At 38.2% G+C, this 16231-nt stretch overlaps 1 protein-coding gene across 5 annotated transcripts in view; it reads left to right on the plus strand.

Annotated features, from left to right (window-relative positions):
- LOC121326896 (CMP-N-acetylneuraminate-beta-1,4-galactoside alpha-2,3-sialyltransferase-like) overlaps nt 1-16231 on the plus strand; it is a 90073-nt gene that overhangs the window by 34696 nt on the left and 39146 nt on the right. For all 5 annotated transcript variants that reach the window (XM_041270526.1, XM_041270528.1, XM_041270529.1 and 2 more), the window contains one exon: nt 6662-6756. In XM_041270526.1, coding sequence (XP_041126460.1) covers nt 6662-6756 — 95 coding nt within the window. The remainder of the gene's footprint in view (nt 1-6661; nt 6757-16231) is intronic.

The following is a 16231-nucleotide window of genomic DNA, read 5'->3' on the forward strand; positions in this document are numbered from 1 at the left end:
ATATTTTCCTATATATAAAAAATATAAACATGCATTATTTTTACATGGCTATTAGGGGAACAAAATGACCAAAAAACCAAACCTTTTTGTCCGTTTTTAAAAAAAAAAATTTTTTAATGCAGTCAGTTGTTTCTTGGAATTCTGCTTCATGTAAAAAGATAAATGTGTATTTATTTCTCATATTTATTTTCCGTTACAAGTACTACAGCACCCAGAAGCTTTGCATTTGGCTTGCCTTCCCCCCTGGTGTTCCTTAATGCAACCTCTTGATGTTGAATGTGGTGTACTGGAAGTGTAGCATTGAAGCTTCTGCAGGGGAATGATTTATACATTTTCTACACTAATGGCTTGCGAACATTAAATCGGTTGTGCATCCTGTGTATGTAGGGTAGGAAAATGTCAGTACGTTTGTAGCCCAAGCAGCAGAGGCTGAGATCAGACACTAAATCTGAGAGGTATTCAGACTTATATAGCTGAAGGTTGTCAACTTTAAAATGAAAGACCTGATTGGGATAAGTTTGCATTAACATGGATTTAAAATGCTTAGATTTGTTTTAACCTGGGGTTCCTATAAATTGTGCTCAGGTTGCACAATTCTTTAAAAAGGCAGAAGATCACACAATCTCTATAAAACATCTCCCTAATACACTCCTCTCCCCCCAAACCAAGACCCGGACCATTCAATTATGCATTGCTTGCTACCATATTCAATCCTTTTTCTTATACCCTCAACCTGCTCTGCTTGCCTGCTTTGGTCTTATGTGTCCACTACAATCATAACTGTATCTTTGCAACATGTGGTCTTTTGAAGTCCAAACAAAAGGGGTTTCTTTTAGACTTTGCAACACATCACAAAAACAAAAAAAAGTAAAACTGTAGGGTATCGGACAGTCTGTTGAAGCAGGTTATTGCTGAGCATCCGGAAGCATTCATTTTAAATTCTGTGATTTTATTTGTAACTCCTTAACCTAGTTATTTAAGACTGCCGTAGGAATCGAAGCAGACTAGGACGTAAGAAATAAGAAAGTGATTAAATCCTTCAATTTAATTCTTCAGTATATAAAAGGCAGCTGAGAGCACAAATCTCTAAACCGCAGTGCGTTCTTGCTGTTTTGGCAATAACAACTAACTAACTGAGGGTGCTTTTAAAATCTATATCCAGGGGCCCTTTTACTAATGGTGTAAACAAACAAACAATTTCAGTATCCAGAGCAGTGTGCCCTTTGATCAGAGAGAAAACCCTGTGCTGCAGATTCGATAAGAGATTGGCGAGCCAAAATAGCAATGGAAGCCTATGGAAGTCCCATTCAGCATGCTGTTGAAACCTGAGACAGATCAAAAAATCGAACCAATTCGGACTAATAGTCGTGTGTTTGTTTTTTGTTTTTTTTTAATGTTTTTAAAGCCAACAACCTTCTAAACAGTTTCATAGATTTAATCCATTAAAAAAAAAAAATAATAATTCTCTCCTCTTTCCTGAATGCTGATTTTTTGGCATTGTGGCAATGCTGTTTATTTGGACTCTGTAGTTTTTTTTTTTTTTGTTTGTTTTGTTTTTTTGTTTGTGTAAATACAGTATACAGAAACATGTTCCATGCTAAATTACCGATAATATTCAACATGTGGTAGCTAAAGAAATGTTTAATCAGAGCCACGTACTGTAAAAGATGTGCATTCATCAGGGTACACACACAGAATAAACATAATGAGACTGAATAAAAAATGTTTCTAGTGACCCCGCAAGTCGACAACAAAGCTTGATCGCAGGAACCGAACAGTGACCCCCAAGTACTTCCCCTTTCCACTAGTCTGGTGTGGACAGGAATTGCAGTCAGCCCGTGTTAAACAGAAGGAACAACATGGGTTGCAACATCATCCAGCTTGCTTTCTTTTGCTGGAGCACAAAGGCTGGTGGTGATTAAAAAGAAATGCCTAATCTTAACGTTATGAAACGGAAATACATGCATATTTGCTTTGTCTGTATTAATTGGTTTTCGCAGATTGACTGTATTCCCTTGTTTTTGAAGTGAAACTGAATGTTATGCTACTTTGTGTGCCAGGGACCTCGATTGTAACTTTTAATTTATTTTACAATTTTTTGTATTTTTTATTTTTTTTAAAGAAGACAAAAAAAAAAACCCAAGATTTAAATTAACGTATTTAGGTTCTCACTGAAGAGGTTTGTCTGTGCCTCTGATCTCATGCCATAGCTGTGCTCCACATCCGGAAGTTTCTAGTGGCCATTTGCTTGGCAAAAGTCACAGTGGGTTGCCAGAATTCATTGTCTTTGAGGAATATTTAAATGTTTTAAACTTTTGTTACAGCCTCCTATATGAATTTCACTTCCTAGTATTCATCTTTGTTTGTCGGTATGGGATGCTGTCGCATTTCCCCATGTATGGCTACATTGAGGTTCTCCATCTGTGTTAACAGCTTAACATTTAAAGAAGTTTTTTTTTTTTTTAGACCTCTGAAAAAAGGTTTTATAACACGTTCCAGTGTATCCTGCAACAATTTACATACAGATAAGTAAAACGCAAACATGCAAAAAAACAGGAAGCAGAATTGTATGTGTTGAGAGTGCTGTTAAGTATACAGACTTTTTGCTCCTGGTTTATTAAAACTCCTGTGATTTGTGATCTAAGGCTATATGTGTATTTTTTATTGTTTTATGTTCATTTTAATAGTACATTTGCTCTACTACTGTAGCGCCTGTCCAGCTGTTTACAGATGGCAAAGGGGTTTGGTTGAGAGATGACTCTTTTTAAAGACTGATTCAGATGGACAAGCCCAATGAAAGAGTCCCAGTCCTATGCCCCAGTGATTAATGTCATTCATTCTCTGAAGAAGGGGGACTTGGTGCACTGTCAACATTTTTTGAGACTTTTTAAGTCTGTGGAGCATACAAGCCAGTGATTGATGGAGTAAAGGTAGAATCATTGATTTTGAGGTTTGTTGTAACGATCCTGCTATTTTAGTACCCATTTGTTAGTTTGCTGTGAGTCAGCAGCTCAGAAGCACAACTACTGTGTCCTGCATTCACACAATGCACACTTGCACTGGTGTGGCACCGCCCCAAAAGAGTTCTACCTACTTATAACCCTGTAGTCTGTCTTCATACAAAAGAGCCTGTGCTATAACGAGAATGCAAGTGAAATGGCATTATGTGGAACAGTGTACTGTTTGAAAGGCCATCCTTATTAGGCTACAGCACAGTGTTTTGTACCCTCTATGAATGGTACTGAAGCTGCCAGTTCGCTATGCACAGTTCATGTAACAAGAATTCCCGGTAAAGACTACAGTAAGGAACTTAAGTTTGAGTTAATAAAATCACTGATAAACTGGTTCGTTGCCATAGGTATCGAACTCCTTGAGCATGAATAATAGCCACTGTCCTTGAAAGAAAGAACCGAAGGGGCGCCTGCACTATGGCAGTGTGGAGCAGGATGGAGACAAGTCAGGACACTTTAAGCAGCCCCCTCCCTTTGTTTAAATGTTAACGTTAAGGACAGTGGCCAGTATTCGTGCTCAGGAGTTCTGTACCTATGGCAGCAAACCAGGTCATCAATGATGAATGGATTGCAGTTTTAAATCATATGTCTTATTTCAGCTCAGGCTGACCGGTTACAAAAATATTATCGCCCCCAGTGAGAGATAGCAGTTTTATGGCAGACAGAACCTTGTCAGGTTGCGTAGAATTTTATATGTTTGATCTCGCCCCCACTAAGAAAAAAGGTTTTGCCCTTTTAATTAATGGTACTTTGTTTTGGCACATTTGCTCTGGTTCTTTGGAGGATGATTTAGAGGCCTGGCTTACACCGGTTTCTTAGGGTTTTTAGAAATGGCTAACACTGCTGTTTTAAGCATGTTGCAATTATTTTAATGAACCAAATCCAAATTCTTTCAGCAGAAAATTTTTAGCTACAATGTAAGACCCTAACCCCCCCTCTCCCCCCAAAACCAATTTGTGAACAAATTACCTGTAATTGTATCTCCTGTTTATACAGAGGGCTGTCGGTATTATACATGGGAAAAATCAGCCCCACTCCAAAGTAAATGCCTCTGCAGCCCACAGAGGCATGCTTCACACACAGCTGTTTAATGGTCCTTTCCAAGTTGGATCCTGAAGCTGTGAGACCTTTATGTACTGCTGCTGTCCCTGGTCTCCTAAGCAGCCCTTCAAGGTTAATTACAAAATATTTATCTCCATGGATAAAATAAAGGCTTGCCGACCTCCCCTCCAAAAACAGTAGGATTATGTGAAGAGCTGGCAATATTGGGGGCAGTTTGGCACAGTAGTTAGCAGAGAGGACAGGTTAGAAGGCGTTCACAGTTGGTTCAGTGATGGGGATATTATTTCAAGCTCCATTGAAGTGACAAAGCATACAGTGCAGCTTGGTGCAACATACAAATCTGTACAATTGTAAATATAGAGCATGGTGCCTTCCAACGTGAACGTGTGAGAAACCACTGGACCTGGGGTCAGAGCAATCATCCTAGCTGAGAATGTGAGTGTGTGGTTGATTCACATTACATGCTAGAGGTCTATATGTTTAAAACAAATTATGTGAATATAATTTGACAGAGAAAAGTCTGTAGCGCAGAAGCTTGGAGTCCATGTGTTTTCCAGTGTGTGAACTGCTCTGCACTAGAGTAATCCTCTCCACACCTGCTGAACCCTGTACTACTGTCCTTCCAGGGGAGAAATACCTAAGTGTAATGTGGCCTGTGCAGGTAAACAGCCTGACTGACAGGTAACCTTTTCAGAGAATTTAGAACAGGGACAGTAATTGGCAACCTTCAGGCTCCATTAAACCTCACCGTGTTCCAGTTTGGAGACAGCGAGATTCAACGAAAACCATTCGTCTCGAACCATTAAACTTTTCAGCACTCGTAATTGGGATCTGTCCATCCTGAGTCTTAGTGAGCTCCACAATGAGGCTGCCGGCTAGGGTTGCCAGACTGGGCAAAGGGGCCAAGGGATGAGTTTGAAATGCAGGTTTAAAATTGTAATGCTTGCTAGCGGACTTCTGGCATCGCTGTCTGCCTTTTTCTGTTTTGTTTTATTCCCTTTTTTTTTATGACAAAGTTGAAACATTGTTATATGGTAGGGGTTCATTCATAGGGGTGTGGAATTCAGATTTGGGCTGACATTGACAAAGTCCCTCTGTTATTTACAGGAAAAGCCTGTTAAAGAGAACATCATGTTTGATGCAACACTACAGTAAAACAACATAACAAACGATATGTCCCTCACTGGTCTGGTTTCAGTATCTATAGTTAAAGCCAGCGTGTAAAGCAGTTGATGTATGTGTGTCCAGGGAGATGGTGTAATAAAAAACAATTGCTGTTTACCCTGACACATGCATCACAATTTGCCATCCAGCCGTCTCCATTTCTGAAAGAAATTGCTTCTGTCGCAGATTTAGTGCAGGGCTGTTTCAGCTTGGGTCAGGGCAGCATTCAGAGTTCAGTTTCAGATGGAAGCATCTGTGTGTGTGTGTTGTGTGTCCCTCCGTGGCCAGGAGTTTGAGAGTGTGTTGTACATGTTCTACCCAGGGCTGAGCAAGCTGTTTATACACCTCTGACTCAGACCAAACTGCAAAAGAGCAGAGGGGGCACGGCAAGAATGACTGGTAGCCACTTCTCTCTCCAAATCACTTATCAAAGGGTTTAAGTGCTAGCAGCCCTAAAGCATGTCATTCTTGGGTGATTCAGGTTCAGGGAATTTGGGCCCTGTCTGTCTGGAGGGGTGGGGGTGGATTCAGAGGGCACTGCTAAGACTGCACTTTGTAAATTAAGACAATCATCCTGAGTGAGCAGGTCCCACAGTGATCTTTCGCAGTTTAGGGCAACATAGCACACCTCAGATATGGTAGTGAACATGTTTTAAGTTGTCCTTTACCGTCATAGGTCATAATTACAATCCTGTCTTTTCATACAGCATTCTAAGTCTAACAGAATGTCTGCCTCTGTATGTAAAATTACGCACTTTGAAAAATTAAAAAAAAAATTGAGACATTTTCTATATGAAGAGCACCATCCACAATAATGTAAATATTGCGCCCCTGGAGCCAGAATACTATATTTATATTGCATTTATAGTTTTTATACAACAGTTTGTCTGGCTAATAATTGTATTGCTTCATCCATTAATTCAAACACTAAAATTCTAAAATGATAATGCCTGCCTGTCTGCTTGACTTAATAATTTTCCCTAAGCAGTATTGATTACCAGCAGTATATTGGCTCCAATACTATTGAGATGATGCACTGCTACAGCAGTTCTAAACCTTCTAAAGAACTTCTTTGAAGGGGTTGTCTTGGCATTCTGTGGAGACTTTCTGCTTTGCCACATGAGCAGAATCCTACAGCAGAGCTGAACAGTTCAAAAGAAGTCTCTAAAATATGCAATGCCATGGATGGAAAGTGCCAGTGTGATGACGTCAATCATGTACCTATGACAGTGTACATAGTTTGTCAGCTGATCTCTTGTGTGCTAATGTGTTGGTTTTGTACATGTCTCAATATGTGCCTGTACGCTCTCTGTACCGTAAAGCAGAGCGAAAGAGAGTTGACTAAAAGTAACTAAGAAATATGACAGCGTTGTTTTGGACAAAATATTGCCATGCAGTAAAGTACCTTTTGTTTTTCTTTTCAGGTTCACTAGACCAGCCCCAATGTTTCTAGATCGGAACTTTAAACGACTCTCAAGAATCAGTCATTATTTGCCTCCGTTTGGGGTCAAAACACAAGGTACTGTATTTTTTTCTTTTTTTGTGGCTATACTCACTAGTTAAATGTTTTTTAACTTATTTTTTTATCGATTTGTAAATTACCCGATTTTTGTTTTGACCCAATTAAAAATGCCCAATCGCAAGAACTGGATATTAACAGGTGACTTTCTATCCCACTGTGAAGCCATTTCCCCTTTTTAAAACTCCTCAAGTACCCGATGCTACGAAACTGCTGAGCCCGAATGGAAAGAGCTCAGCCTGGGAAGTTTTCATCTGAACTCATGGGGCACCTGACCAGTAGGGTTTGCTGAAGTGTGATCAGGACAATTTTCCTCCCCAGCCCACAAAAGCACAAAAGCTAGTGTAGACCTTGGTGTGGGCCTCCAGCCAAGATTGGCAACTGCGAAGATCAGGATTTGAACGAGAGAGCTTCTGACCTTTCGCTCCTGCTCGGAAGTGGTTTTACTATATGGGCCATTGGGTATCGCTTATAGAGCAGCACCATCAAAGTGTACTTGCAGTCTACTGAACTCAGCCATAACATACACTCCCAATGGGGATATCATAATTCTCAGCCCAGGGGAGAGATTCGAACTTAAGAACATAAGAAAGTTTACAAACGAGAGGAGGCCATTCGGCCCATCTTGCTTGTTTGGTTGTTAGTAGCTTATTGATCCCAAAATCTCATCAAGCAGCTTCTTGAAGGATCCCAGGGTGTCAGCTTCAACAACATTACTGGGGAGTTGATTCAAGACCCTCACAATTCTCTGTGTAAAAAAGTGCCTCCTATTTTCTGTTCTGAATGCCCCTTTGTCTAAACTCCATTTGTGACCCCTGGTCCTTGTTTCTTTTTTCAGGCTGAAAAAGTTGCTTGGGTTGACACTGTCAGTACCTTTTAGAATTTTGAATGCTTGAATTAGGTCGCCACGTAGTCTTCTTTGTTCAAGACTGAACAGATTCAATTCTTTTAGCCTGTCTGCATATGACATGCCATTTAAGCCCGGTATAATTCTGGTCGCTCTTCTTTGCACTCTTTCTAGAGCAGCAATATTTTTTTTATAGCGAGGTGACCAGAACTGCACACAATATTCAAGATGAGGTCTTACTAGTGCATTGTACAGTTTTAACATTACTTCCCTTGATTTAAATTCAACACTTTTCACAATGTATCCGAGCATCTTGTTAGCCTTTTTTATAGCTTCCCCACATTGTCTAGATGAAGACATTTCTGAGTCAACAAAAAGGTCTTTTTCATAGATTCCTTCTCCAATTTCAGTATCTCCCATATGATATTTATAATGTACATTTTTATTTCCTGCGTGCAGTACCTTACACTTTTCTCTATTAAATGTCTCTATATTAAATGTCATTTGCCATGTGTCTGCCCAGTTCTGAATCTTGTCTAGATCATTTTGAATGACTTTTGCTGCTTAAACGACGTAGTAGAAAATGAACCGCAGAGAAATGTGAAACTTGATAATGAAAACACGGATATAACAGGGGAGATCACAGCATCTCTGAATCTTGAATGATTGATTGTTGCATTAACAACACTTGCATGTGCGTTTGCGCGTCGTGCAAGTCATGCAGAGAAGTGATGGGAAGGCAGTGGTTCGTAAAGTGACAGATGCCAAGTGCCATCTGACCAGTGACATTTAAGGAAGAAAAAAAAACAGCACAGACACACATTTACATATATTACATTTATTAAAAGTGTTACTCATTTTCTAACAATAAGTTTGATTCTGCATTCACACAAAAAAGGTGCAGTATAAATTTCAGTGTAAAGACCTTGATAAATGTGCACTATAGAAAAATCTCCACTAATTGGCGGTTTTCCTCTTTTTCTTCAGTCCCCCGGGGCTATTGATGTGATCAAATAAGATCTGTGATTTTTGTATTTATTATTATTTATTTATTTATTTATTTTTAATCTTTCGTTTTTTAAAGCTGGTGAGGTTCGTATTGAATAAATAAGGCACAGTTTCATTGGCTGTCTTGACAAGGTGCTATTTCGTTGGTCCACAAACTACTGTGAATTAAACAGTTGTGATGCAGTTCAACAGTTCACATTGCAGAAAATGGTAACAAAATTAAGTTAGCATCTATATTTCTTTTCTGTTTCACTTGTGCAGCGAGTGACGTGTAGGGGTGTGTATTGATTGTGGTCATTGTTGACAAAGCCTGTAGACCACCACTCACCTGAAATAATCCACACATTACAGCATAGCTCACCTTCAAACCAGGAGCACTGTCTCTGCCTTTATTATAAATGCTTTCCTGTTAAATAACTAAGTCTGCATTTTTTTATTGGTTCGTATGAGTACCTGCGTACCAGTTATGTGAATTATGGAGGTGTTGGAAAGCCATATTGAAGCATAACGTGTCAACGTTGTGCTTAAAATAAACATTTACAATATTAAATTCTTAGTTTTGCAAATAAGCCCAAACTAGTGGATGACTAGCTCAAGTTCAAGAGTGTGCCTGCACTGAAGGTATTTTGTGTGGCTGCTTTTGTAGTTTCAATTATTATTATTATTATTATTATTATTATTATTGTTGTTTGTTGTTATTATTTGTTATTGTTACTAAAGCTCAAAAAACAGGGGAAAGGAAGGTGCCACAAAAATAGAAATTAACAAGAACATTGAAAGTGTACGTAGTTCTTTTTTGACCTTTAACAATTAAAAGGGAGTGACTTTCTGATCTAAACGAGTTGCATTTGAGATCAACATTAAATGAAAAGACATGCTGTTCAACATTTATTTCAGCCCTTGTGCACAGGTAAGAAAAAGTAGATTTCACTTGATACTAAAGATATATATTTTCCCTCAACTTTATTTGACTTTTATTTAAGTTTCACAGACCCTATTTTACCGTCCTGACAAAAAAATACCTAATTTTGCTTGGCAGGTGCTGTTTTGTTCACTTTCAAGTGTTGGCATCTCTGGGTTTGTGAAAGCAGCAGTTAAAGTTCACTTATTATTTGGTATACATTTTAATTTCAGGTGTAATCTGATTCTTAACTTCATTCGGTTTGTGTTCCTGAGGAAAAAAAATCCAACACAGCAGAGGATTCCAGATTCCTGCCGCTTTTTTTTTTTTTTTTTTTTTTTTTTTTTTTTTTTTTTACACTTGTCACTTTTATCTCTGAATCTTGTCTTTTAAATCTTACTTGACTCATGAATACTGTAGAGCTTGGTTAGCCTCTTAGGCAATGCTATAAAACCTGGGAGAACTAAAGAACTGAACAGAAACTGTATAGGGTTCAACGCTTTTTCTTTTAGAAGCAGTCTTACCTGCCATTAGCAATTCTTTCTCGAATTCCCCCATGGCAGTGTTGCTCTGTGGTAGTGGGAAGGCCCTTCTTATCTTGTGCATTGTTGCTTTTCCATGCTAAGTGGTGGGAGCAGTGGCCTGGCACAATGCTCCTTCTTCACCATAGCTGTCAGCACTAGCCTCCCTCCGTCACGCTCTGAGATTTGTACTTGTTTCTTAATTACTGCACTCCAGACTGCTGTGCCGTGAAAACCCCAAGGACAAGAATGTGAGGAAAGGCAAACTGCACTCTCTGAAGAGCAGAATATGTCTGGATTATTGAATATCTCTGTACTTTAAAACTTATCAGAGTGATAAAGAACACAATTTGTGAAAAAAAATGCCACTATTGATTGGCTTGCTGATTTATAAACACCACACACTTAAAGAATGACTTGCCAAATCAGTTCACATGTGTATTCTGTGGTTCTCTTTACCATATTACCCATTTTTGCAGCACAATTATTTATATCACTGGCCATAGCAATAGTTTAAACATTTGATTATTGATATGGTATAGTGTTTGTGTTGATCCAATAACAATTGTTTTGTGGCCAAAAAATGTTTTCTGCTACTTCCACTTTACAACCACCCTAATTTCCACAGATTCATTTTGCTTTACAAACCATTCTGTTTTACTCCATTTCTAAAATCCATAGGTAAGCTCTCTCTTTATGTGAATGATGGGAAGGGAAGGAGGGATGGCAACGTCAAATGGAACTTCCAATTCTTGTTAAACTAAACAATTTGAACTGTCACAGTCTGTAGTCATTACTGTTTTTTTTTTTATACTTTAATTATTAGCTGAGGGTTCTCACATACTATGTGTCACACATACTGTATGATCAATGTACTGTAATCTCACTTTGTTTAACACAAGTTCCAATGAATTCGAGCTAGATTCTAAATCAGTCATGGAATGAATCAGGGTTGACCACTGGACCAGGACCACTACAGCCTGAGGTTAGTCCAAGCGTCTTTTGAATTGATATGTTTGAAATTGCGTTTCAACCCAAGTCTCACCATACTACCTTCCCGGTTTTATTTTTCTCAACTACATACCAGTGCTTCCCAAAACACAATGGCACACAGCTGTCCTTCCAGTCCACAGTTGTGTCCATTTGGTCAGTCTTTCTCCTGGTCTACTGGAAGTGAAGGGTAGGGATGAGATTCCAGGCCCTCTCTAAGTCCCCCATCCCCTCACATACTCTGCCTATCTGTCTTGAACGGTGAGGTACGAGTAATCCATCAATTTGATCGAATACAAATGCTTCTAAGTGCAGGGAGGTGCTGTAAACAACCTGCAGAATACGGGAATGCCAGTTTCTTGCAACGGTTGTGATGGTGACCAAACGTGTGCGAGTACTGTTGTGTAACAGTGTAGCTTAAAATGAACAGTTGTTTTTAAGAAGTGTGAAAAAATAAAATAAATACACTTAAGGTTTGTGTGTTGCACATGTGCCATTATGACAATGCCCTGGAAACTTAAAATAAATAAAATAATTAATGAATGGCTGTAATGAGGCAGAAAGTTTAACAATTAAACAAAAAAGAAAGTGAAAAGGTTACCGTACCAAACTGAAAAAGTTATCTTTGTGAACTCCAGTTAACTAATGTTATATTTTTATTTTTGTCAAGTTTTGTCAACACAAACTGATTTTTTTCGTCTGTTGCATCTTGCATGTCAAATATAATAGATTTGGTTACGTTGTTTACCATCAGCAGTTTAAGGATGATTTGATTACACAGCAGATTCTGCAGTTAGGTGATGAGCTGATAAAATCTCTGCAGCCAAAGAAGCAAGCATGGGCATTTTAAGACTAACATTACCATAATGAAAAACAGTAATGAGCGAGAGTTTTGTACTAAAGCAGGGTCAGCTGTTGCAGGGAAAACGGAAGTTTATTTCTCAAACTGACCATTTTAACAAATGTGAAAGCAGAACGCATAGAAATACTTTTGACTTAATTCAGACGAGTACTGCTGAAAAAAAAAATGAAGGGTATTAAAAATTAAATGTATTGCAGCTTACTTGATTGTAGTAAAAAAAAAAAAAAAAAAAAAAAAACGCCATTCACTGAATTTAGCTGTCAGATTGTGGTAATGAAATATCTAAAAAATATGACATGGCAATGCTGTGGTGTGTTTAATATTAAAAATAGCAGAACAAACACGCTGCAATTTAAACTGCAATTACTGAAAAATAAATGGTAATGTAGTCATAGAGCTGTCTGAAACATGCTGTCAGATCAGGACTTCACTAACACTGAGCATGGGAGCTGCAGCATGCTGTTTTGCAACTGGACACAATTAAAGGTGCAGTCACCAATTCCATTCACAACACTTGCAAAAAAATTTCAACTATAAACATGCCAAGTTTATTGCTGTCATAAACTGCATAGATTAACCATTCAGCAGAATGAGACAACAAACAAGTGAGTACAGACACAACAACATGGCTGTAATGGGGTAGGTCTCGGCTTTACAAGTCATTTAAGATTGCACATAGGTACTGGTACACCTGGTGGTCCCTGCTGGAAACACTGGTACTTGAGATGAAAAGTTTGAAAACCACTGCTCTAGTTTGAGCCATGTGACACAGAGGCAGGGAATCTCCTTTCTCTGGCAGCAGAGTCAGGAAAACCGTGAATCTGTGTACCTAAACAAACCTGCCTCATAATGGGGTTTACAAGCCAGCATTGGTATTATGCAACACAGTGTGTGCCAGTGGGGATTTTTCAGGACAGCTGCTTTAAGTGGGGTGTGCTTGGTAGGGATTAAGGCAAAGTGAAAAAGGTGAAAGGTTCCAGACTAAGCCAATGGCAGTGTCAGTATTCAAAATCGGGATCTTCTCAGTCCCATCAGGGTGCTGTCTATATACAGTATCTTCTATATATCCTACATATGTCTTCATTGTCTTGGCTGTTTTAGTGCATATGCAGTGTCATGTCAACGTGGTCATGATGTACTACACACTAAATCACAAGGGTGCAAGTTGGGTAGAATAGAAGGACTTTTTTTTTTTTTTTTATGAAAGCAGCATAAGGTTAGCATTAGGTACTTTAAAAAGTTGAGGTAAAACCCTTACTCCTTTGTTTGGTAAAAAGATACAGCAAGTTTTCAAGTCTTCCCATGTTTGTAATGTGTTTTCAATACAGGAAAGCAGCAATGGTATAAAAAATAGACTTTTTATTTTATATAACGCAGTAATTTTACCCCTTTTAAATGTCTAAGGAAACATCACCCCCTAAGGAATAGATTTAAACAAATAGTTCAGTCAAAGTATTGTAAACACATGTTCAGGGGACAGCGGTCCAGCTGTATTCTATAAAACCTACAGCTGTCACCTAAAATTTTAGGATTGAGACACAAAAAATATATATATATATATATATATATATATATATATATATATATATATATATATAAAATATAAAAATAAAAAATAACATTTATAAAATATTTAACATAAATTGTAATCAATAGTTTAGGGATCCAACAAGAGACTGGAAGAGGATGGAATGGATAAGAGCGCAAACAAAAGTATGCAATGTTATTGTAAGAGCAAAAAAACTGAAATGGCAGTGGGCTGGACATGTAGCAAGAAGAACAGACCATCGCTGAACCAAGGAGATACTAGACTAGATCCCAAGAGATATAAAGCGACCAAGAAGAAGACCTCCAGGAAGGCAAGAAATTAGGAAACGTGCCGGAGCAACGTGGATGAGAGACGCAGCAGACAGGCTTTTGTGAAAGAATTTTGGGGGCCTTCATCCAGCAGTGAGGAATTAAAGTCTAGCGGAAGCCATAATTGTAGTACAGTATTTCATGTTAGATTTTGAAATGTCTGATTTTAAAAAAAAAAAAAAAAAAAAAAAAAAAAGTCTGTTTTTCGTTAAGTGTACGGAAAAAAAGTAATTCAATGTTTAACGTAACATTATTTAGCAAGTTTCGTTCGTCTTTATGAAATAAAATGAGTTAATTCTATACGGTGATGCAAAACTTTTGGCAAGAGCTGTTCTGTATACACTTGAGTTTGTGGTTCCAGCCCTGAATACAATTCATCTTTACATCAGTATCAGTTAGTCTCTGTTGCCATATACATTTTGCGTGGGTTAAGAGAAATGCATAGATATGTAAGTCAATAGGTAGTCTGGTTTTGAAAGTAAGCTAAGTGTCGGTTTGGATGAGTGGTTACTGTCAATAGATGCTGATCTGAGGGTTCTTTTGTGCCCACCGTTTGTTATGTTGCACTAGACTTCCATCTTCGTCACTGAACTTGGAAACAATGCACTTTCTTTTTAACAAGATTTCTGATTCAAGGTGTTTTATCAGATGTTATTGAAAGGAAAATTCTTGGCAAGTCATTTAAAAAAACAAAAAAAAAAAAACTGATTTATTTTTAGGCTGGTGAGAGAGATTGTTGCCCGTCGTTGACGTCGGAGTCCAGCCTTCCTTTTTCATCATCTTGTGTTCCCTCTGTTTGTCCTCCTGCCCTTTCATTGAAAGCCTTTTAGTGACGTCTTCTCAGCTAACATTTACTGCCACCAACACTAGACCCAAAAGGCCATTCCTGTGCAATATTACTTTTGTGCCAATTGAAAATCTATTGTGAAAGCTAAGGCTCATTAAGTCTCAATTGACACATATAGATCCATACCAGTTAAAGTGGGCGCCTTTTATTTATTTTATTTTTTTTCAGATTTTGCTGAAGGTTCCTGGAAATTATGTTTCAGTCACCTGTGGCTAAATTCAGTCAAAATAATCCCAGACAAATGTCCAGGAATTTTCATGATGCCTGTCTGTCCAGTCCATTTAAAAAAAAATCTAATTTCAGAATTTCTCTGAGGCTTATATTGATCATTACTCCATCTGGGTTTGATGCAACAAACCTTTGGGGATTATGCTGTGAGACCCAGTGTCTGTCTAGTGGTGTTGCTTTAGCTGTTAAGGGAAATGAATCAAGCAGAGTCCTCAGACACATTTCTCTGAAACTGTTATTGGATGGTTGTTGATTTTGCATAAAAGAAAGATTTCTAGATGGTGTTTTTGTGTTGTACTTGATAAACCTATGGAATGCATTGTATCTTTGTGTTATGCAAGTTGCAGGACAGATTACTGTCGAGTTGATCAAATGTATGCGTTGGATGGAACCATAGAAACCAGAACGTGCGATTTAAATGGCTTATTCTGTTCTAGTAGATAGGCCTACCCGTTCAGCTGCTGAACTGTTAAGAATTAAAGTTTCAGTTTGTTCTTAAGACTAGACTTTTTATTGCAGAAAAGGCCCCTTTTGTAGAGCCGAGATTCCCCACCCTCTGAAACAGTAGCCTGTGTTTGTTCCACTTTACTTTGATTTCTCCACACTTCAATTAGATTGAAGACCTTCTTTACAAATTGCAGTATGGCCTGATTTAAAGTAATTATGCTGTGTAGGAGAATGTGCACTTCCATCTGTTTTTATTTTGTTTGTTTTTATTATCAACTTTCATTCCCATTTCTCCCATTTCCAGAGGGGCCTTGTCAGCTTAGTTGGTTGGGAATGGAAGGCACTTTAAGTACCAGGTCTCAGTGATATTTTAGTTGCTACACATTGATATCACCCATGTCTGTGCAAATAAAGCTGTTTCTGAGGGGTGAGACCCATTGCCACTGCAAACCTGTACTGTATAACAGAAAAGACAGCCCAGTGTAAAACTGCAGAACACTGTTGAAGTATAGGAAAGATAAATGGCTCCACTTAAAATAATTCTAGTTAATCCCCTTGCAGTATATTTTATGCTATCACTTTCCATTCTAAAGAAAGTTGTCAAGATAGCGAAACTGGTGGAATAACAATAAAAAAGACTAATTTACAGTCTTCTAAAGAAATGTTTTACATCTGCTCATATGATGCAGTTTGTGCGATACTATTCGTGTCCTGTGATGCTTTTTAACTTGCCTTATTAATCACACCCTATTGCACAGACAAATGCCCAGCTGTCACTCGTTGAATTTCTTTTTGATGTACATTTGCATTGTAGGAGCCTAGTACATTGTTTGTCTGTAGTTAATATTCTTTCATGCAGACAGCCTACTATTTTAGCAGCTGATACTATACCTTAATGTAGCCAGGTCCTTCTTTTTAAATCAAAGCAGAATGAAAGATGGTGCAACACATTGCTCAAAGCTCTGAT

This window comes from Polyodon spathula, chromosome 14 (genome assembly GCF_017654505.1).
Source record: "Polyodon spathula isolate WHYD16114869_AA chromosome 14, ASM1765450v1, whole genome shotgun sequence".
Classification (NCBI taxonomy): domain Eukaryota; kingdom Metazoa; phylum Chordata; class Actinopteri; order Acipenseriformes; family Polyodontidae; genus Polyodon; species Polyodon spathula.